General features: G+C 44.9%; 1 protein-coding gene across 11 annotated transcripts; it reads right to left on the reverse strand.

The window, feature by feature from the left end:
* Positions 1 to 84: 84 nt before the first annotated feature.
* Positions 85 to 22,738, reverse strand: SEC22C (SEC22 homolog C, vesicle trafficking protein). Of its 11 annotated transcripts, none has more exons than XM_057554684.1 (9): positions 22,597 to 22,738; positions 22,372 to 22,458; positions 16,119 to 16,327; positions 14,122 to 14,285; positions 13,835 to 14,032; positions 12,022 to 12,201; positions 9,709 to 9,827; positions 8,408 to 8,473; positions 85 to 6,548 (listed from the first exon to the last, which is right to left on the reverse strand). In XM_057554684.1, exons 3-9 carry the CDS (start codon positions 16,298 to 16,300, stop codon positions 6,348 to 6,350), a joined length of 1,110 nt encoding a protein of 369 aa, XP_057410667.1. In that variant the 5' UTR covers positions 16,301 to 16,327; positions 22,372 to 22,458; positions 22,597 to 22,738; the 3' UTR covers positions 85 to 6,347. The 11 variants fall into 11 exon arrangements, 10 of the variants coding, with proteins under 10 accessions (XP_057410667.1, XP_007193502.1, XP_057410668.1 ...); XM_007193440.2 differs by having other exon boundaries at positions 22,248 to 22,458; XM_057554685.1 differs by lacking the exon at positions 22,372 to 22,458 and adding an exon at positions 16,786 to 16,820 and having other exon boundaries at positions 22,597 to 22,735.
* Between the last annotated feature and the right edge of the window lie 989 nt (positions 22,739 to 23,727).

Here is a 23,727-nt window from a genome sequence, read left to right on the forward strand (position 1 = left end):
TTGGGCCCACCCATATGACCTCTAATTTTTTTAACCTTAATTACCTCTTTAAAGACCCTGTCTCCAAATACAGTCACATTTTGAGGTACTGGGGGTTAGGACTTCGACATATGACTTTGGGGAGAACACAGTTCAGCTTATAACAGTAGCACTGCTGTTCAGATTCGCTGTACACGAAGTCCTAGATACCCACACTCGCGCCAATACTCCCATCCAGGTTTCTAAATTTTGCCAAACTCACAGGCGTAAGGTGATGTCTTATGGTTGTTTTAATATGTATTTCTCTGTATTCCTGATGATTGTAAACATCTTCATATGCTTATTAGCTTTCTGGGTTTTCTCTTCTGCAAATTGCTCATTTTTCTATTGAAGTTGCTTGTCTTTCTTGCTGATTTAAGGAAGTGCTTGTATATTAATCCCTTACTGGTTTCAGACATTGTAAATATCTTCTCTCATCCTTTTAACTTTGCCCATGACATCCTTATTTGTATGTCATCAGATTCATCAATCATTTTGCCTTAAGGGTCGTGCCTATGATGTTTTGTTTAAGAAGTACTTTTTCACCCCAGGTCACAGATACTCTCCGTCGTGCTCTTCAGTGAACTTAATAGTTTTTGCCCTGCACATTCGATCCGGGGATGTCTTAGAGCTGACTCAGCAGAGCCAGGCGCACTCAGGTGGGCCCCTTCTCTCTGAGCCCCTTCACTCCTCCGCTGGCACTGCCCAAGGACGCTGGGCAGCTGTCAGGCAGCACTTCTGCTACCTGACCCCACAGGGGATTAGAGTCCAAGAAAAAGGAAGGCAATTCATCAGCCCTCCTGGCACCCAGCCCTCCTGGCACAGAAAGGGCATCCTTCATGGGCCAAGATCCCTTTTTATTCTTTGTGGGTTCCGCCAAGTGGGCTGACGGCACCTTGGTCTCAGCCCAGAGGACAGAGCTCTGGGCTACACCGTCACTGGCTACCAAGGACAGACCTCAACTTCCTCACCTGAGCAACAAGGGGGTTGAACCCAGTGGTATCTAAAGGGTCTGTCAACGCCCGAATCCCAGAACTCAGTAATTCAGATGCTCATTTTGGAGGTCTTTGCCCTCCTCCGAAAGATCTTCACTCAGGACAGATAGTGAAGAGGAGCTTGGCACATGCATCCCCCAGTGTGGTTAAAGTGCCGTCAGGAGAGGCTGGTGCATTTTTTTCCTTTCTGGGAATTTCATCAGCTGCTAAAGGAACGATCCTGCAAAACAGCACAGTCGCCTGGGCTGGGAACCTGATGATGTGCCCCCTGGTGGCCGTTTCCTGACAGGGCTCGTCCTGGGAAATGAAAACGACGTCACCCTTAGAGTACATACAGACCGGAGCTCAGAGCCCAGAGCAGGGAAAGGGCTGGGCAGAAGCAGAGCCTGCACAGAAGGCAGCCCCCTCCAGCCCCCAGGGCAGTGCGGCAATTGCTATTTTGGTTTTCCCAAGGTCTTTCCTGGACCCATGATTGCATTCCAGAGTCTGGGGATTAGTGCTGAAGACTATCTGAGCCCTTGCACCTGTCTAGACCTCACTGGACAAGAGGACCTGAATTTCACTTCTCTCAACACACCCCCCTCCATTATGCCAGGCCCACATCACCTCATCTAGGAAAATGGACCCATAACTCAGGAGTTTTCACACAAATACAAACACACAGGTTGAGAAGCACCTTAGATTTACTCTCCTCCCACTTCTGAGGCCACCTCGTTTAATTTATATATACATAGTATATAAACGGCTATACGACATTCGTTACCAACATTAACACAAGTTTAGGCTTTACTACTGTGTGAAAGTTTGTTAAAATGCACTCATCGTTTACTCAAAATAGATCTTTGTTATTACATGAAAACAGTAAGAAGCTTGTATAACATGGGCAGCAAGCATTCAAAATGAATACATGAAGGAAATTGTTTTCTCTGGCTAAATCAGCCTCAATCTTTAATGCTCTTGGTAAAAAAGTCCACTAAACAAAATGGAATCCTGGGGCCACATTATATGAATCATTCATTAAATAACACTTCTGAAACAACCCAGAATCATGTAAGTATAAGGGTTAAAGAAGGTCATATGTACCAAGCACAGGGTAGAGGAATAGACTGGATTTGATAATTTTACCCTAAATGAAAGGCGCTTGTGGGCAACAGCTCTGCCATCGGTACACATGGGCAGATGTTTCCATATCCGGCCATTCCCAGATTTTACTGACAAGTCTTTTTCCACAGGTTCTCTGCCAATGACGTTTCCCCAGCAACAGAAGTTTGACATCACTGCTCCCAGAAGGGAGAATCAGCTCTCCTCATCTGGGTCAGAAACAGGCCATGAGGTTTGGTCCAACCAGCCTCCCTGGATCCTGGAGGACCCAATGCCACTGGAACCAAAGGCTCCGTGCCTGGAAGGCAGGAGGCAGGTCCAGGGGGGAGGAAGAGAGGCTGCTACCTGTCTGGAATGAAAGCATGAGGGCTTTTTTTGTAAAGGCCAGAAGACACAGCTGTGCCGAGCTGCATTGCCTGAAGTCTGCAGGACCTCCGCCTGTTGGGTGAACCAACTCAAAGCCTTTCTCCTCCTGCACATGAACAATGGAGTCACCCAGCATCCCCTCCACTACTGCTTCTACCCTCCTGACAGCTCGCCAGGGGGGCCGGCCGACGTGACCACCGTTTTCCAGAGGATACCCGGCCGACGGCTGCGACTCACCCACTGCGGGGCCGGACCAAGGGGGAGAGCCACGCCGACCTCCAGGCCTCGGGCCAGCTGACAGGGAGCGCCTTCCCACCCCACCTCTCCAGGGCACATCTACTCTCTCTTCTTCCACCATTACTAACACTCACAGAGCACAGACAGGGTTCCCCCGTACCTGGGAGGATTCTGTGTAGAATCACTTGGAATGTGAGCGACGTCGGGGCAGGGGTCTGTGCACTCATCTGGTCACCGTAAACCCTCCCTCCCTGCCGGTCCTCACCTGCACTGCACTGTTTTCTGAGGGCCACCTGTCCTTCATGTAACGAGCAGCCAACTCCTTCAAGGAACAACAGACGGCAGCCCTGGATGAAGGTGTGGCGTGCAGCCCCCATGTGCCAAGGGCAGCTGCTGTCTTCCAGCAGCCAGCCGGCCCCCAGCTCCGCTTCTCGTCTAGCCCTGCTTCCTGCGCCGCAAACAGCCAGCCTTGCTGTGTGCCTGGGGGTGCACAGGGAAGAGGGCTGGGCTTTGGGGCCATGCACGCCCTCTCTGAATCTCCTGGACCCGCCCTATCCGTTAAGATGAAAGGGGGCTTCCCCGTCCCTCCAGAGACTCCAGTTTCAGCCTCGGTCCCCAGGACTGGAATGTGGGGGGCAGAAGTGGAAAGAGGCAGGGGAGACCTGAACGGGGGCACCTAGGAAAAGAACAGGGAGCTCAAGGGGGGGTTGGTAGCAATGATGCTAAACGTTCTTCTAATTTCAGCTCTCCTTCCAATACCCTTTTCCCCACCCCTTGAAGAGCTTTAAAACATTGGGCCTTGATTCACAGATAAAAGGGGTGCCAGCTGGAGAAGCAAAACCAGGAGCCTATGGTCACCTTCCTCCCGCTGAGGGCAGTGAGGCCTCTAGTACCGAGAGGAAATCCCACCCAAATATACGCCTGACTGTCCCCGCCCAGGACAGGAAACCCAGGCATGGTCCTTGTCACAGTCAGGCTAGCCCGGGGAAAGAAAAGCAGAGTCTGTGTGGTTCCCACACTAGCACACTTGCGGACTGGGAACCCTCGGACTTGGCCCCTGCCAGAGAGCCTTGAGCCACATCCCCGCCCAGATACAGCAGATGGGACACTTCACACACTGCTGCTCAAGGTCTTGCCACATCTGACACCCGAAGGCACTTTTAAGGTTTTTCCAACATTATTTCATCTATCCCAGGATCCAGCCCTGTGAGATCGGTTAACGTCTGAGAAAATCAAGGTGCTAGAACAGCTAAAACAGAGGTGTGTGGCGGACTGAGGGTAACGTGGGGGGTCAACTTTCTAGCATCAAGGATGACACAGGGCTATGAAACTCCAGGCCTGAACCAAGTCAACCCCTGAGCCTGGGATTTCCCTTGGATAAAATCTCCAGAACGCCTTTCCTATCATTAGCTTCTACCACCAGTGAACTGAGACTGCTCTTAGCTGGATTTCAGTTAAATGATGCTTATGTGGTCATTATTTTGCAGCGTTTGTCGACTGCATCTTTTCCCTTTTGTTTGCAAAAGTAAATCTCAAACCCCATATAGATGTTAACGGATTCAGACCACATTCAACCAGGTGTGAATAACCTCTCCACTAGGGCAGGAGGCATTCACCAGGAGGGTCTCCTCTGCAAGGACTGTTCTTCACTACTTGCTGAATGTGGATCACAGGCTCAGACCCCAGACCATCCGGGGTACAGGGCTACATGGCAACACCAAGAGCACACGGGCTCAAAAAGAAAACAATACACTGGGTAAGCTAATCAAACTTTTAAAGCTTTTAAAGTTCTAATCAACTTTTAAAGCTTTGTGTGTGTGCTTCTAATATAAAAAGATTTGTCTCCCCTCCTTAGCTTCCCATTCTGTTTCACCATCTCTTCAAAATTATGTCCCGGAAAGCCTGAAAATTCACCTGCTGGCTATGTGGAAAATTATGCAGATGCAAAATCAGTGGAGAGACAACTCTGAAGTTTACATCTGAGGATGTTGCCAGCATAACTTTCATATCCAGATACTTTGTTTGATTAAAAATAGGAAATTCTATTGTAAGAAAATAAAATTACCATGGCAACATTTTCCCAACACAGTTCGTAGTCACATGGACTTTTAAGTGACACCAAGGTAGCTCAATAACAATTCACCACCAGTAATGACCAAGTACAACTGAATTCCCTAAAATGACATCCTTGCTTTCCCCATCTGCTCAATAACCCTTGCAACAGTTTTTGACTATTAAAAACTACCAAAATAGGATTTTTTAATTTATCAAGATCACATAATTCAACCCAAAGTATTCTATGCAATTGTGGTGGAGCTATTCAGATTCCGGACTTCTATGAAGAACAATCCAAAGGGCAAACTTCCAAAATGGCCTCCTGAATGGTACTGGGCAACCCAGTCTGAAATTTCTAGAGACCTGAGGGATCATATTCAGATCTAAATTTTGGAAAACTACAATCAGTCAATATTTTGACAATGAGAGAAAGAAAAGTAACTTTTCAGAGCACAGGGTTAATTATAAAGCTTTATAAGCTATAAAGCTCTAAAAAAGTTAACACACACTTAACTCTTGTTCATAAAAAAATGAGGCCCTTAATCTAATGAAGATGATTGGGAAAGCTGCGGAGGAGTAATTAATTTGGGAGATCTTCTGAGAACAAGTACACAGGGTCAAGTATCAAATGACATGATTAAAGTGACAGGTATTCGGCCGCCACCTAAAAGGCTGATGACAGCAGCCTCTCCCACCTGTGACTGTAAAGTGCCACCGTATGAATATGTGTGACTTGCCTACTCTAGTTTGTGGCCAACTGCAAGGAATCCTGATATTCTCATTTCTGCTCATGCTTATAAGTTAATGATCCGGTAGCGCTGGTTACTCAATTTTAAAAATATTCAGATATACCCTGCAAATAAATACAAAACATTTCTATACCCCTACAATCCCACTACCATAAAAGGTTATATATAAATTTAATAAATTCAGCTTTCTTAACCATGTTCTCAGCTTAAGTTTGTCCTTACCCTAAGTGAAGACATGTTCAACTTATACCTAAAATATATTTAAATATTCTAAAGGTATCATATCAGACCTAAGTTATCAAAAAATGTAAACAAAATTTATCCATCTTATAGTTATAAACCACTTTTTAAAGTTTTTAATTCACCCTCTTCTGGCCCTCAAAAAAAACACTAACCAAGTCACATTTAGACTGAAAAGCTGATACAGATTTTTAAGTGGCTCCTCAGAGACAATTGCCAATTACTTTAAACTACTGTTATTGAATCTAGTGGTTTATTGCATCACTCAATTTAAAAGACCAAAATAATTCCATTTTGGTCTTCCAAGAATGCTCTTTCTGAATAAGCCCCCAGATTCTGCTGTCCGAAGTAAACGTGCTGAACTGGAGATTCTGCAGTAACCCTCAGCACAAAACTCGGACTTGATGTCAAGCAATCTCACGCTTTCAACTGCACCTATGAAAAGTCTCAGCTCTCGGGATCAATCTGCTTTGGCTGAAAGGAACTTCAAGGATGGAAACTTAAGGTGAAGTCGAGAAGCAAAAAGGGGAACACCCATAACCCTCATAAGAAAATCAAAGGATCCGTTCAGCCCATGACGTCATCCTCACACTCCACAGTCAGACTGCTTCTCCTGAGGCTGCCTCGTCAGGATCTGATAGGAAGACAGGAAAGCCACTCCTATGTGGAAGAGGATTTGCCAGAGGTTCCTCAGCCCATGCAGGTACATGTTGCCCAGGCAAATAAAAAGCAGCATCAGCACCACCTTCATCGTCCTGGCTGGACTGTAGAACAGGTACAAATAACACTGAAATGACACCAGAAGAGGAAGTCCCATCAGAGATAACGAAATGGCCAAGGTCAGACGCAGGATTCACTTATCGTGCCTGCCACGCAGTGTCACTTCATACACAGTAGCTTATTAAACTGAATTCGTTACAGTGGAGATTGGACTCCCTGGATCAGCTGCTGTTAATCACTGGATGAAAGTGGGGATTTGGAAGAGATAAGAAAAGTGAAAAAGATATCACAGGAGGAACTAGAATACAGCACTCTTGAAAGAATTCAAGAAAGATAGACAGAAATGCCCAGGCTGTGCTGTAGAGAAAGAAGAGGCGCAGGTCAGGGGTAGACAGCCAGGCCAGAATACCCTAACAAGGTCGACAGGCCTCCAAATGAATTTTCCTTCAGGGGGGTCATAACAGGTGAGAAAGCTGCTGAGAGAAGCCGTGTTTTTACTCTTTTAGCTTTTCCTGAGTTACAACTGCATAGGGGACCACTGTTCCCTAGACAGCCTCCTTGTTATGTCTTCCAAAGCATCTCTGAGGACTTCCCTGGCGGTCCAGTGGTTAAGACTCCACGTTTCCACTGCAGGGTGCACAGGTTTGATCCCTGGTCGGGGAACTAAGATCCCACATGCCGAGTGGCACAGACTAAAAAAAAAAAAGAAAGAAAAAAAAAGCATCTCTGACTCAGGGAAAGGTCTTATAGCAGGGAGAGTGACTGATATTTCCTGTAGGGCTATCACACAGAAAGAGGCCATTCTTGTTCTGCAAAAGGTGGAAATCGTTTTTTGGTTCAATGTTGGGGTTTTTTTTTGTTTTTTTTTTAAAAAGACACATTCTCAAAACACAGAACAATCTGACAAAAGCTCAGGGTGGGGGGAGGGAGAGAGTTCCCATCGAAAGAGCTCTCCAAGTAAGACTGCAGTTGAGGGGATGAAGGTGGAACTGTAAGATACCTGCAGCCCTGAAATGTAGGCTCCAGGAAACTCCTCCAGGCAACACCCAAGGTCTTGGAGACTTGTTTTCTAAAAAAATGAGTGCATTTTCAATCTTGGGATGAAAATTTCTTTTTGCACAATCAGGTAATTCTTAAAAACAGGCCATCTAGGATGTATGCAGGAGAGAGAGGAAGTGCCCTGAGAACAGAACTTTCAATTTAAAAAAAAAAGAAGAAGAAGAAGCTCAAACATGCAGAAAAGGTACTAAAATCCTAGTCCATGTGGAGGATGAGGAAAGAAAGTCAGGTTTTTACTAGAATTAACTCTGCCTATAGGGGATTCAAAAGCTCCTTTTTACCCCACTCCTTAAGTACACAGCTTATTTGAAAATAACTAAGAATCAAAGGGCTCTAGTTAGTGTTATAATTTTTGTTTCATTTCCTAAGGACAGATTTGACTCAGATGGTATTACTATTAAAAACAACAAATTTTTTAACCTAGTCCTGTGTTTGAAAAGAAACACATAGACATAGGTGTCACTTCTGCAGAAGGACATTTCCATACTTGGACGCCCTGACAATAAGCACGAGGCAGGACCCTGCCTCATACTGGTCAGGCCCAACCCAACCCCCACTGCAGTTTCATCCCTCGCTTCTTGGGAGCCCAGTTCAAATTCCTGGCTTCTGTTCTGCACTGTCAAAGGCCCTGAGGCCTAGGGCAAGTGGCTTTCCCTTTCTGAGCCCAAAGGTTTTTTCTCTGTACAATGAGAGGATTGGGCAGGATGGGTGGAGGGTCCTTCCACTAAGGGCTGGTACTATATCCATGATTTGAACCAAGGCCTTGGTGGAACAAAAGCAGGATCTAGAAACTTGTTGATAGTTCCAACAGAACAAAATAAGGCCATGGGTTTAACCCACTCACTAAAACATCAACGTTTCACCCACCTGGAAAATGCAGGCTACAAAAGGAATAAGAAAAGCCAGAATACTTCCAATTTCTTCTTGTGCAACCTAAGACAAATATGAGGAACACAAGGAAAGGAATATTTAGAGGACACAAAACACTACGACGTGAAGCGCTTTACTCCGCGTTGGGTCTGGTATGGTTGACGGTACAAAATCCCTGGCTGGGTGAGAAATAAGCCCCCGTTCACGCATCGCACCGGGGGTGACATGAAATCCTTCTGAGTGGCCTGGACACACCAAGCGCCCTCCAGTTCCCAGGCATGTGTGCTGAGCCCTCAACCCGGAATGCCCCCACCCCCAGCCCTGCCACCTGTCAAAATCCAACTCATCCGTAAGTGCTAAACTTTCCCCAACTCCTCCCACCCCCCCGGGACCGCCACCTCCTTAGTGATGTTGCCGCACTCTGCTATGTGCCCCAACTCAGGGACTATGTCTTGACCAACGAACGCCTGTTCTAGTGCATACAGACACTCGGTAAGCATCTGCTTATGAGTCGTCGTAAACAGTAAGAGTGGGAACCACACCACACACTGGCCAGAGACGGGGTGTGGCAACAGCCAGCCACCACTCGTGGCCCAGGCCTGCTGCTGTTCCCCAAACACTTCGGTCCCCATAAGCCACCTGAGATTCAGTCTAAGCTGCGCTTCAGGCTTTGGCCACCACGTGCCTCGGTGTGAGCGTTACGGCTCTTGTTTTTAAAAGTAACATCTATCTGTTCATGTTCATAGTGGTTCCTTACTATTTTTTAAAGTGTTGGAAATACTTCAAAATTTAAAGATAATATTTAAAAAGCACTGAAGTAGAAACGTGCTTTGAGATGAGCAGGCTGGCGAAGCAACTTCGCAGTGACACAGTTCTTTTGACAAAGACACCAGGAAGCTGGTATCTGAATGATATAAATCAGACTATGAGGCCGCTCTCCCCAGGGGAAAAAAGGGCCTGAACGTTAAAGTCTGAGCATCAAACTTTTGCCCTGGATGAACAATCCAGCCCCCGCAGTGACTCCTGGAGTCCCCATGTCCATGGGGAGGCCTGATGTCCTTGAAGCAAGTTTTCCATTTCTCACCAATATCCCATCAGGGCCCTTGGGCGTCTTAGGAAAACAGATACAAAAGAGCAAGTTTCATATTTGCTCAACTTACGACAAAGAATAACACGAGAAGTAAAAATTTTACTTCAATTTTTAAAATGTAGTACATAATAACCTTATAAATAATATGTATCCCCATCCGTTTCTTCCATCATGTGTCTTTTGATTTAAAAGGTATAGAAAAGGTTACCTGTAAAGAATGTTCTGCGAGGTGAATTCCACGAATGAGGTTCAGAGCAGCGCACATGATGTTGAGAATAAGAGAGAGGATGCCCAGGGCTGTCACAGGTTCCATTCGGAAATTAGGAGCTTCATAATGAAAAACGAGAAGTGTCTAGTGAAAACAATTTCCATATGAAGGAAAAATAAAGACATTCACTAGACCTCTGCTAATGAAAAGGTTTATTATGTTAAACACACAACTGCAAACATATTAATTTAAAAAGCAGCTGTAGTTAGAGGGGAAAAGGCAAGAAATGAAGGACAGAATGGATCTGGGAATCCAAGGTGAATTTCTTCCAGAAAGAGGCCCCTTCTCTGAGCAAGCACAGATTTTTCAAGTGCTTCATTTCCTTTCTATTTAAAACAGTGGTTCTCAACCAGAGACGATATGGCCCCTCAATCAATGTCTAGAGACATTTTGGGTTGTCCCCACTGGGGACAGGTTGCTACTGGCATCTATAGTGGGTGGAGGCCATGAATGCTTCTAGACGTCCTACAATGCACAAGACAGCCCTCACAACAAAGAATTTCCAGTACAAAATGTCAATAGGGCTAAGGTTGAGAAATCCTGATTTAAAGCAGTTTATGGCTTTAGCTGTAAATTGGTTGTCAAATCCTGAAGCATTTCTATTACACAGCTCAACCCTCAGCTTGTAAAATGTTCCATTCTTTTTCTGACAAGGACAACATTCAGTGTCATGCGTGCTTCTGGAGCAATTCACAGCAAATGCAATTTTTTTAATTCCAAAATTATTGGGAAGAGGAGGGGAACATTGATTATTTCAGCTACAAGCTGTTTCTGGAACTCTAATTAGGACAAATGATCATTCTCTCTTTAAAGGTAACTGCTGAAACGGATTCTGGTTCACACAATTAAATAGTGTCCCACCCATTCTCTTGCTATGCTCCTTTTAAATCATCCTTTCTTGTCCTTACATTTCCCACATACGCATACACACACACAAATATCTAGCCACAACCCAACTGATGCCTATTGTTAGTGTGTTAGAGTTTCCACCGAGCAATTCAAAGTTTCTGTTAGAACAGAGCATGCTACCTGTAAAGGTTCTAGTCTTGGAACAATAGGGGGAGTCAAACCACAGTAAAACATCCTAGAAAGATAGGCAAGTTGACACTTTCTGGATTTTCTCCTCTTGTCTAAGTGTTTATAAAACAAAACATACATCACAAAGTTACCCTGTCTACAGATATGGCAAAGGAGAAGCTTGGGGTCTGATTACCCAGTCTTCCTTCCACAAAAGTTAAGTTCAATCCCAATATAAATTACAACAACTTATTGAATGGCGTAAGAGCCAATCCAGGAATTTACTGGTTGAAACAGATCAAATCGAAACACAAAGTTAAGCCAAAAATGTGAACATTTTTAATACACCACTTTCAAAATTCAAGCAATGAGTTTAGTATAAAACTGTTAAAACAAAGTAATTAGACTGTTATAATGTAGATGGTTCTGTCTTCCAGGGAAGCATTCAGCTTTTACACCATTACAGAATTCTTAGAATATAAATATCCACTTTAATTAAAGATTGGTTTAATTGTGTGTAACTGTAAACAAGGAATGCAAAAAAGCATGCTTTGCTATGTGCTAGGCATTGAGTGGCTACTGTTGTTAATGCCAGACTAAGTCACGGACGGACGCCAGGGCACTGTGAGCATGTCCATTAACACCTCATTCCTCAGATAAGGACTCGGGAATCCAAAGGGATAGAGCGATGTTCCCGGGTCCCACAGAGAAGCAGAGAGCGAGAGGTCTAGAAGCCCTGGCTCTGGCCCCTGCCCACGCTCACCCCCACAGCCCTCCACTCCCTCCATCAAGGAGCGGGGGCTTCTCAGTGGAGATTCCCAATGTTTCATTAAATGATGAGATAGGGACTCACTGTCAAAGGAAAAAAGGAGAGAGAGAGAGAGAATGTACAAATCTGTACAGTTCAACAAGTGACTTCCAGCAAAAGAGAGTGAAAATCTCCTTTACACCATTTAAATGTGCAGATTTCACCCTGGTTAAGGAAACAACCTGCCAAGTCACTCTCCTCCTGAATTTCGTCAGAAGAGTTGCCTCTCTTCAGATCGACTCACTGGTCACAACAGTTGAGTTTTTTATAACAGCCACCTGGAACAAGATCAGCCCATGTTTTTCCCCAGGTATTTTATACACTGCCCCCCCCACCCAAACACCTTCCTACTAAAACTGTCACTGTGCATTTGAAATACACAATCTCACCTCATCTTTATCAACGTCAGAGAGCAGCAGGCCACTTACCAGGCTCCAAGTGCATCTGTGGGTGACCGTTCATCACCCCGTTAGCCACATCTGCGTCCTCCAGAGTGAGAAGCACTGGAGGCTGGAACTTGAGTTCCTCCTGAATTTTTTCTAAGCTGCTCTCCATCTGGGTGGAACTTACATAGTTAAAATGCCACTTCACTTTCTGAATGACGCTGTCTGCGAAAAGAGAGCAACCCAAGCTGAGTGTCTTCATTACAAGGGATGTTATAAGACAACACGTACACGATGAAGTTTACGTTTCTAAGCAAGCTAATAAGTCAGCCAGACTCTGAAGAGTGTCAACTACACATGATTAGTACATATCAGGACTGGTCTCATCAATCTCTTCAAACCAGAATAATTAAAACGTGACAGTCTGTCCATCAGAACCTCAGTGGCAAGGGAGTCAGGGGACAGAGGCTTGAGTCTTAGCTCAGCCACGACTCATAGTACAATCCTGGGCCATTCACAGAATATTTCTAAGATAGAAAAATGGGGACAGTCATTTTTGACCTGATTATCCCAAGAAAAGGCATGTGAAAAAAAATTACAAATCATTGTGAGTTATGCTGTGCAAACTAGGATTACATATCTGAAAGGTACTGGTTTTAATTCTTTTATTTACATTAGTATTAACCATTACCAAGTTTTAATAAGTATTTGAAGTGAAGTTTCATACATATTGGCAAAGCAAAATCATGTATAATTCTAATATCCACATACTTTTACTTATATTCTACTCACACTCAATAATGAATAAACGTGATGCTGGGAAGGGTCTCCTGTGAGACCAAGCCCACCGCTTTGGAAGGAAGGCGCATGCAGAGATGAGGGGAGAGAAGAACACAGGTCTACCAGCTGCCAATCATATAACAGCCAAGGGAGGCTGCAGCTGTGGTCTGACTGGGGACAGCATGCCCTTCAGAAGAAGAAGTGGGGCTGAGAGCGGCAGTTGGACCAAGCCTCACAGGGAGACTCAGGCAGAACTCATGGTCTATGTCACAGGGCTACCAGGCTGGGGCCCGAGTATCAGGGAGCTCCCCAGCACCTTTGGGTGACACCAAAAGGGGGTGCTGGGCCCATCACTGATGGGCCAGCCAGAGACCACATGAGGGGATGTGAGCAGTAGTTGCCAGAAGCATAAGTGGCAACACTTCGAGGTGCCAGCCCTGCACCTGACCCTGAGTACCAAATGCTGCCAGCCCCTCGTTCAAGAGCATCATAGGGACCATGGCCATTTACATCGAGACCAGAGAATGTCCCCCAACTCCCACCTCTACTCCTCCTCTCCAGGAGCTCAAAATGACTTGAATCACAGCTGACAGATACTGATAGCATACGCTACAATTACCCTGCTGTGTTCCAAAGCCCTGAGCCTCCACAGGGCCTCTCTGGCAGGGCCTAGAAAAGGAGTGTCCTCTGGCAGAGCTGTGCTCCTCAAACCTCTGCATGAAGGACCAGTTTTTTCTTATTTCCAAATGGTTGCAGACAGATACTTTGATAAAATACAACTGAAAATATCACAGGAGTGCCAAATTACTGCAAGAATTTCTAAACTTTTATTCTCACTCTCTGTACGTCCCTCATGCTGGAAGAACGGGTCCACGTACCACCCTTGAGCAGCGCCGCTCTAGAGCAGGGGTTGGCAGTGTTCTCAGAGTGCCAGAGAGTCAATGTTTTAGGCTTATGGGCCCCAGATGGTCCGTCACAACAGCCCACCTCTGCCAGGGAAGGGCAAAAGCAGCCACAGACAACCCGTTAGTAATAGAATAAGCACGGCTACGTTCCACTTTATTTACAAAAAACAGACCCTTGGCCCACAGTTTGCTGACGTCTGCTCCAGAATAAGATACAGGTTTCGCCATTCTTCCACCCTGCCCCAGGCTCTGGAGAGATGAAAAGCCAGAGTGTTGAACCTCCACGCTTGCAGGCCCCTTCCACTGCTGTGAAATCTCATCGTACAAGGCTGTTCTCCAGTGACACGTTACAGCACCTCCAGTGGTGTTCCCTGATGGTCAAAGCCAAATCCAAACTGGAAATCCTACACATACAATGCCGCAAGAGAGAACAATAGCAATACGAACGAGGGTTACGAACCAAATTCGAGGAAGGCGTATGGCCTGGAGGCTAGGCCAATGCAGGTGGTGTCATAGGAAGCTGTGAATTCCCACCACAGGGTCTCCAGGAAGCAGAAGGCCATGGCCGCTGGACACTGGCAGGAGCAGATAGCCATGCAGGCCACATCCCTCGAAGAAGAGAAACTGGAACAAAAGAGTGTCAGCTGCGTTACCGGGGAACAGACCCACGTATTTGCATCCTGCATCCAGACGCCACGTTGCCTCAACTCTGGATCTGCTGGGCCTTGAATAGTCCTGGAGCTGCTTGTTGCATCTCTTCAGCTAGACCTGCCGGGGACTGTGCCTTTCTTACACTTCCTTTAAAATGTATAGTGGCATTTGCCACTGACAATGTGTGATCACTCTAACTTATTTATTAACTAAGCTATGGGACTGCTCACCTGTAAGGAACAAAAGCCTTAGTTTCCTCTGTGAAAATAATGGTGACTATTTAAGTCAAAATACAAATGAGTAGAACATTTTACATTCTACTTTTCAAAAAATGACTGAGGTACCCAGAACTTCATTTGAAGTGATAGGTTTGTTTGTTTGTTTGTTTGTTTGAACAGAGAAAAGGTTTCCTATTTGAGGTACAGCACAAAGTCCGCATAGACTGTTAGATAATCACAGCATAATGAGGAAGGGACCACCGAGGAAGGTGGTTTCAGGCACCCAGAGAAAGGAGCTGCAGATGTGGGCAGATGCAGCTCAGCTTTTGCTCCTGAGCACCCAGAGCCCATACCACAGGGTGACAGCTTCATATGCCTACCATCTGGATCCCTCTTCAGGCCACGACCCTTCTCGACTGACAATACCACCAAGCCTGGAATTAGGCCTGGACTTTTCCTTTTGTTTTCCTAATTCTGAGACTGAATTCCCCTGAAAGGATGCCACCTTATCAGGTCAATCAAAAATTTACTATTCAAGGGGAACAAAAGGAACTTGGTAAGTGAAGGCCTAAATTCTGGAAAACAATGATGTAAAATCTATAACAAGCCATTTTGAGATTTCGAAACCTGCCTTGCGCCATCCCTCCATAGAACGGCTTTTTACTCTAACCCCTAGAATAAGAAATGACGTAACACATGAGGAGCAGACCTTGGTGCCTGGTTGCCTCCATTCCAATCCTGGCTCTACCATTTACTACCAGTCTAACCTTAGGTAAGCTGCTTAACCTTAGTTTCCTCCTCTGTAAAACAGGTATAATACCATTATCTACCTCATAAGCCCATACAGCACTTAGAATAGTGCCTGGCCCATGGAAAACAATCATATTAGCTCTTATTACCATGATTACTGTAACCACTTGATTCCTACTTCCACTGGAGCATTTGCCCCACTGTGTTATATTCAGTTATATATTTCTCTTGTCCCCTCATTAGACCTGGAGTTCCTTGAGAAGAGGGACCTACTTATGCTCATTTTTACTCCCCTGCTCCTGTCATATAAACATTTTTTACTTTAAAATTTGTTTAAAAAGTGAAAAAATTAAAAAAGCAAAAACTGAAGGCAAGAACTCTAAGTCTTTTTTCTTATTTTCTTGGCTTCCTCACTCTCGTCCTTTTCCTTTCCTGACCTTTTAATCTAGTATCTCCTTTTAACTCACCTTTTTTCCACCCCTGCACCTAATGCAGAAAAAACTACCGAACTAAAGGCATGAAGACTGGGTGACCAGGGCCTGCCGATGCTCAGGGCCGCTCTGCCAGCTGATTCACTTTGCTGTACGGTAGAAACTAACAGAACATTGTAAAGCAACTATACTCCAATAAAAACTAATTACAAAAAAAAAAAAAAAAGAAAGAAAGAAAGGTGGGAGTTGGGGCAACAGTGCTTGAGTCCCTTTGATTCTATTGTAAAGACACACAACCTTGGACTGCTGTCTGATGTGAGACCTGCTTTTAACACACAGTGTGATCAGCATAATGTCACCTCTGCACGCGGTTAAGATGTTCTTGAACAGTGAACATGCTTGCTTACTGGATACTGAAGGCAAGTCCTTCTGCAGAACCTCGACCTGGATACTGGGCCAGTCGCAAGGCTAAAGTCTTGAGCCGTCTCCTGCATTCCAGAAAATCTTGGGTGTGGTAAAAGTCAGTGGAGGCCGAGAGGGGCAGTCCATCCCTCACCCTAACCACACAGGCAAAAAGGATCATGGACATGGTCCACAAGAGAAGTCATGAGGACACCTGAGGAAGGAAGGTCACCTTGTTACTGAGGGCCGGGTGATGAGCCAGGGACACCACCGCCCTTGAAATGTTCACTCTGGGTTGTTTCACCCTCACCCCCACCACAAGTGCAAATGTGGCTTTTATTTTTATTTCCCTGCCCTCTACTGCTATGTCACTCCCAATTGTCCTCCCTCCATTAGCCTCCCTGTCTCTTCTTCACTTGTAATCCTCCTTTTCCTTCTCTCTAATGAATCTCTCCATTTGCAGAATTAAACCAACTGGGATGAGGGAACAGAGACCAGAAGAGCTCAGGAGCAACAGCAGTGACAGCGGGGAGCAGGACAAGGGTAGCAAGATGGTCCCAAAGGGCCAGGAAGAGCCTGACACTGATGCAGCAGGGTTGGGGTCCAGGGACCTGTGCATTTCAGGTCATCCAGCGAGGTAGGTGCTGAGCAGTTTACTTGCCGTATCCTCACCTGAAGTGGAGGGCTTCTGAGCTTTTAACCTAAAGCTGGCAGCAAGGAAAGCAGAAGGCAAAAATAAAACAGAGAGGATAGTATGTCCTCCTGAATTTCTGCACATTTGACACAGAGCCAGTCTTCAAAATGATGAGAGTTCCTACAGATGGCTAAAGGAAGTCACTTAGCAAATAAGATACTAAATTTTTAGCCATGATATGTGACCACCATTAAGCAACAAAAGGAGACAGATTCTGAGGCCTCATGGCACCTGTGGCAAATTAGAACAAGGTGCTTCTCGGGGTAGAAACAGCCCTGGACCAGTTCTGCTGGCAGAGCCTAGTTGGGTGTCAGCCCCCATCTATTAATTCTGCAGGTGCTCATACAGGGCATAAACTGCACCTCTGCATGTGGCAGCCCTGCAACCAGGGATTAGTGAGGAGGTTATTACAGCTTTGATGCATCTTTCTATGGATCTACACATCCTGTTTCACAGATCCTGTTGTCAGATCCTCTACCTGGATAGGATATTAACAGGTATGGGCAATGGTGGACTTTTCTCCCAAAGAACACTAGGGATGTAATTTGGCATCTCAAGTACCACGAGCTGTAGGAAACAGGAGCCCCAGGATGTACACTACTCTCTTCACCTTTGTGCCTCTGCGCATTCTTCGCCTATATCTACACTCCTCTGAGCTCTCCACATTCAAATCCACGCCAAGGACTGTCTCCAGTACAAAATTAAAAATAAAATACCATTTAAAATCCAAACAATGATCTCCGTAAAGCTATACTTTATAGCTTTTCCATCTGTAATGGATGAATGGATAATTATTCCCATTTTATACGTGAAGAAACTGCAGTGGTATAAAAATAAGAGACGGCAAAAAGAAAAATTAGTCTACCAGGCAACAGACCATACTCAGCCCATTTGTCCCATCTCCCCACACTTTCCATTGAAGGGTAAAAATGTGAAAAGTCTCAGGAGATAGAAAAGGAAGAAATAAAACTACTCCTATCTGCAGATGGCATAACTGTCTACATGGAAAATGCCAAAGAGCCTACTAAAAAAGAACTCCTAAAATGAATGAGTTCAACAAGGTTGCAGAATATAAGACCGATATACAAAATCAATTCTTTTTCTACGTACCAGCAATAAACACATAGAAACCAAAATTAAAAATAAAATACCACTGACAATCATCCAAAAAAATGATCTCAATAAAGCTATACTTTTTTTAATGCAATACTTAGGTGTTAATCTAACAAAACATGTATAGGACTTGTATGCTGAAAGCTATAAAACATTGCTGAAAGAAATCAAAAAGTCCTAAATAAATAAGGAAATATATCATGTTATTAATTGGAAGACTCAACATAGTAAAGATATCAATTCTCCCCCAAAGTGATATACAGGTTCAATATAATTCCTGTAAAAACATCAGCAAGATAGCTTGTAGATATAGATAAGATTATTCTAAAATTTATATGGAAGGGCAAACAAGCTAAAATAGCTAAAACAATTCTGAAAAAGAATAAAGTGGATTGTACCTCACTATCCTATTTCACGATTTACTGTATAGCTACAGTAATCAAGATTGTGTGGTACTGGCAGGGGGACAAGACACACAGATCAATGAAACAGAATACAGAAGCCAGAAACAGACCTACACAAGAACAGCCAAATGATTTTTGACGATGGTGCAAAAGCAATTAAATGGAGGAAGGATAGTCTTTTCAACAAATGGTGCTGGAGCAATGAATATCTATAGGAAGGAAGGGAGGGAGGGAGGGAGGAAGGAATGAAAGAAAAAAAGAGAATCTTGACCTAATCTCACACCTCTCATTATTTTGATGATAATCAAAATATATCATAAATTTAAATGTAAAAAGTAAAACTATAAAAGCGGAAGAAAAGATAGGAGAAAATCTTCAGGACTTAGGGGAAGAGTTCTTATGTATGACACCAAAAGCATAATCCATAAAAGAAAAACAGTAAATTGGATTTAATCAAAATTAAAAACTTTTGCACTGCAAAAGTCCATGTGAAGAGGATGAAAAGAAAAGCTAGAGACTGGGAAAAAAATATTTTTAAACCACATACCTAATAAAGGACTCTAGATATCTAGAATTTTTAAAGAACTCTCAAAACTCAACAGTTGGGCTTCCCTGGTGGTGCAATGGTTAAGAGTCCGCCTGCCAATGCCGGGGACACGGGTTCGAGCCCTGGTCTGTGAAGATCTCACATGCCGTGGAGCAACTAAGCCCGTGCGCCACAACTACTGAGCCTGCGCTCTAGAGCCCGTGAGCCACAACTACTGAAGCCCGTGAGCCACAACTACTGAAGCCCGCGCGCCTAAAGCCCGTGCTCCGCAACAAGAGAAGCCACCACAATGAGAAGCCTGCGCACCACAACAAAGAGTAGACCCCGCTCTCAGCAACTAGAGAAAAACCCGCGTGCAGCAGCGAAGACCCAACGCAGCCAAAAATTAAATAAATGGATAAAATAAAATAAATTTAAAAAAAAACTCAATGTTATAAAACAAATAATTCAGTTAGAAAATGGACAAAGTACATGAACAGACATTTCACCAGAGGATATAGAAATGGCAAATAAGAACATGAAAAGATGTTTAGCATCACTAGCTATTAAGGGAAATGCAACTTAAGATCACAATGAGATAATACTACATACTTACTGGCACAAGTAAAAATTTTTAAAGTGACAATATCAAATGCTGGCAAGCATGCACAGCATTTGATGTGCATAATGTGTGAGAACTGGATCTCTCACACATTACTGGCAGGACTGTAAAACAGTACAGTCACTCTGGAAAATAGTTTATTTTAAAACTAAGCTTGCAATTATCATACAGTCTATCAATCATACTCTGTACTATCTCTGCAATTTCCTGTCAGTATAATTACTTTAAAGTAAAAACAGAAAAAAAAAGTATTACCTTAAGGTTTTTATATCACTTAAAGTATGCTCCTACTTGCTTTTTACATTTAAATGTCATTTAAAAATATCTCTACTAGTAGGACAATAATCTTTTATGCTAATTAACTGTAATTCTGATGATTTATGCATGAATGTTGAAGGGCATGTTTTATAGGGAGCAGCTCCATTCCTACATGACATTTCTAAACTGGTAGGTACTATAATCTCTGAATTCATTAAAATAAAAGCTACTTGCAGATAACCAGTACTCAGTTTAAAACAGGAAAGCAGTGGCATGAATCTGGAAAATCATGTCACAGTTACAGAAAAAATATTATCAATTACACAAGGACAAAGGCAGCCTAAGAGTGCTCACCCCGACATACAACTCTGTCTTACTAGCTCCTTCTACAGGCCAGCAGACCCTGTAACCTGGCACTACGCCTGGCACATATTAGGAAGCCCTCAATAAAAACTTTTAAACTAATAAAACTTGTAAAAAAAAAAATTAGGTTTTAAAACTAATAGAAATTTTTCCACGATAAATCTCTACTTGGAGAGGAAAAAAGAGGTTTACATAAATGAAATTTTTTAAAATAGAAACTGAAATAGTAATCAAATATAGCACTCTAGTTACTATTAGGTTTTATCAAAATTATATTTTAATCTGCCTCTGCCATTTCCTAAATCCTTTTCTCAGCATCTATTTATAAACTGCTCATGTCAGAGATTACCCATATTCTACCGGCAAAAGACTGTGCTTAGCTGGAGGGCCCCCTTGTTCCAACTGGTTTCTTTTCATCCCTGTATCCTTAACCCTCTCTCAAACCCCTGCCACATACACTTCTCCTCCCTCCAAAAGAGAGACAGAAAGAAAGGGGGAGAGACAAACAGCATTAAATGACCGGGCCTTGCAAAATAGTAATTTAAACAAGCAAAACTAGTTTCACTTGGCACACAAATATTCAAACACAAGTGTTCACCATAAGGCATTACCCACTCCTCAAATCCAAAATACAGAAGACAGAGGCTTCCCTAGTGGTACAGTAGTTAAGAATCCGCCTGCCAATGCAGAGGACACGGGTTCGAGCCCTGGTGCGGGAAGATCCCACATGTCGCGGAGCAACTAAGCCCGTGCGCCACAACTACTGAGCCTGCGCTCTAGAGCCCGTGAGCCACAACTACCGAGCCCGTGATCCACAGCTACTGAGCCTGTGTGCCTAGAGCCCGTGCTCCGCAACAAGAGAAGCCAACGCAATGACAAGCCCGCGCAACGCAACGAAGAGTACCCCCTGCTCGCCGCAACTAGCGAAAGCCCGCGCGCGCGGCAATGAAAACCCAATGCAGCCAAAAATAAAATAAATTTAAAATAAAATTTAAAAAATACAGAAGACAAAATAGAGTTATATCACCCTTACTGAATTCACCTTCAGCCACAGAACTTGAGAACTGGTTACCTCACTTGTAGTTCAAGAAAGTGCCTTGGTTCCGCATTGCTTGGGGATGGGGTGGGGAGAGGGTAGGCGTCAAGTCTGTCACTTGTTAGGAACTAAGAAGAGTAGGGGGCTGAATTTGATAGCGACTAATATTATATGTCAGGCACTGTGCTAGGAACTTTTACACTGATAATGTTATTTAATGCTCATAACCATCTACGGGGTAGGCATAATCTACACTGGACAGAAAGGAAACTGTAGCTCCAAGGCTCAAGTGGTAGAGCCAGTATTCCATCCAAAACTTCCTTACTCAAAATACTGGAAAGCCTATGATCTTTCCACTACATTCTGCTTCTCTAAATCCAATCTTTGGGATTACAGCTACTCTATTTCCCGAAAACAATTCCTTCCCCTGGAGCACTAATACTTAGAACTAATCAGAGACCTGTTAATAAAAGCAGTCAAGGCCTAGGATTACACTAGTTACAACTGCTCCTTACTCATTGTATTACTTTGAATAAGTTGGTTTTCCTCTCTGATCATCGGTCATCTTTGGATGCGGTGGATCTCTGAGGCTCCTTCTAAGAATAAAAAGTTTTGGGACCCCAAGATGTCCTCTGTGTTGTAAACACAAACTCCTGGAGCTATAACAACATTGTCTAAAATGTATTTTCCAGAGCAAACTGTTATGTCAATTTAATTCTGTTTAGCAATACTAAAGCACTTTCAATTATTTACATTTTTATTTTACTAAAATTATCTCTATCAGAATTAATTCCCTTCTTTGTAAAATTTAATGAAGATTTACCCTATCCACAGTCTGAGCTTTATTACTTTTCTGATCGTGTCACAAATTTCACCAGTTACTTTTAACCACTGGGAATATTCTTTTGTGGCTTTGATGTCTACAAACCTAATTAAGCACCGGGGTGCTTAATCCTTCTGGCTCTGGAAGTCTAGGTGTAATCCTGTAATGGACACAAATATACAGTACCTCTGAACATCTGATATTCAGAAAAGCTGGTCTAGTGCACCCAGTATTTGGTAAACCAAGTCTTATAATATTGGCACGCGAAGGGAAGTTTGCTATTAAAACACTCTACCTGAGTTTCGTGGATAATTAAGGAAACAATCATCCCCTCTATCATCTGGACACACCCCGTCTCCTCCCACTGGGGGCAGCGCTCTACCCGCGTCGGCCGCTGAGGGTTCCTGGCAGGCGCGCACCTCGGATCGTCCTGGAGTCAGGAGAGCAGCCGGCGGCAGAAAAGGGTGGGCAGAAGACTTCGGGACGCCAGACGAAGCCCTGGAGAGCTAAGCCGGGCCTGATGGCTGGGCGGGCCCGGGGGGGAGGGACGGCCCTCCACCTCCAGGCCCGCCCTGCGCCACACCCGACCCCGCCAGCTCTTGACTAACGGACTGCAGCGCCCGCCTCCGCCCGCCAGCCCTCACCTCGCCCCGACGGCGGCCTCCGGGAGTCGGCGCCCTCCCGCCGCGCCGCCGCGCCACCTTCCGCCTTCTCCGCAACCTTAGCCCACCCGGCGAACCTGGCCCGGGTCACCGGCGGCCCAGGCGCAGGTAGGCGGCGATGCGCATGCGCGAGTCTTGAACCACCACCCCACGCCCTCATTCGCTGCTGCTGAGCAACACCTAAACCCGAACCGACCAATCCTGGTGCGCCCACACTGCCTGGTCCCGGCGGAGTCTTGAATGAAGCGGTTCTTAAAGGACTGCGACCGAAATGTAGATGGGGCGTGGCTGGGGCGCGCCTCCCAATTTTCCTCACATCTCTCGGCTCTCACCCGCGTGGATTTGAGTTCCAAGCCTGTAATTCCCACGTCCGGAGGTGAGAGAAGTTTTGCAGTTTAAGCTCAGTTCCTGCCAGGGTAGCGAACGGACCGACGTGTGGAGGCAGGGAGGTTCCGCGTGACGCCGCGACACTCCCAGGGCGTGGGTTCAGTTGTCTGCTTGGCGGGAGGCCCGAGATAGGCAAACCAAAGAGCACAGCCACCTGCCAGCCTGGATGAGATGCCAAAGTCCGACCCCCAGGAACACACCCCAGTCTGGGGGCGGACGTACTCACAGACGGATGACCGGCTGAAGGGAGATTGGGAAGGAGTGTTCATCCGTTTATTCATTAAACAATTTTTGAGCACCTGTTGCGAACCAGACACTATGCCGGGCACTGTGGACACAGCGAGTAACTCCTGACCGTAAAAACTACGCTAGGAGAGCAGAGTGAGAGCACCCATCCCACAACACACAGCACATGTTTAAATACAAACCGAGCTATGTGCTCTTCCGAGAGGAGCACGGGTTTTGAAAGAATTTACAGGAGCTTCTGGTCTGGACTTGGGGGTTCAAGGAGGCTTCCCTGAGAACGTGACACTGGATGAGTAGTAGCTAACTAGGCAAAGGGAAGAAGAGTGTTTCAGACAGAGAGATGTATAAAGAACTCTGTGCGGACTGCTGCAGGGCTCCTTGAAGGATGAAAACCAACACTGGATGGGGGTGTGGGGAGGGGAGATGGATGGGGAGTTATTTAATAGGCACAGAATTTCAGTTGGGAAAGATGAAAAAGTT

This window comes from Balaenoptera acutorostrata, chromosome 10 (genome assembly GCF_949987535.1).
Source record: "Balaenoptera acutorostrata chromosome 10, mBalAcu1.1, whole genome shotgun sequence".
NCBI lineage: Eukaryota > Metazoa > Chordata > Mammalia > Artiodactyla > Balaenopteridae > Balaenoptera > Balaenoptera acutorostrata.

Excerpts from the sequence above, each read along its gene's own strand:
- SEC22C (XM_007193439.2), bottom strand. The coding sequence starts at position 16,300 with ATGTCCATGATCCTTTTTGCCTGTGTGGTTAGGGTGAGGGATGGACTG. Across the intron at positions 9,828-12,021 it reads ACAGATGCACTTGGAGCCTG|CTCCTAATTTCCGAATGGAA; the intron begins GTAAGTGGCCTG and ends TTCATTATGAAG. Across the intron at positions 8,474-9,708 it reads TCGCAGAACATTCTTTACAG|GTTGCACAAGAAGAAATTGG; the intron begins GTAACCTTTTCT and ends TATTTGTCTTAG.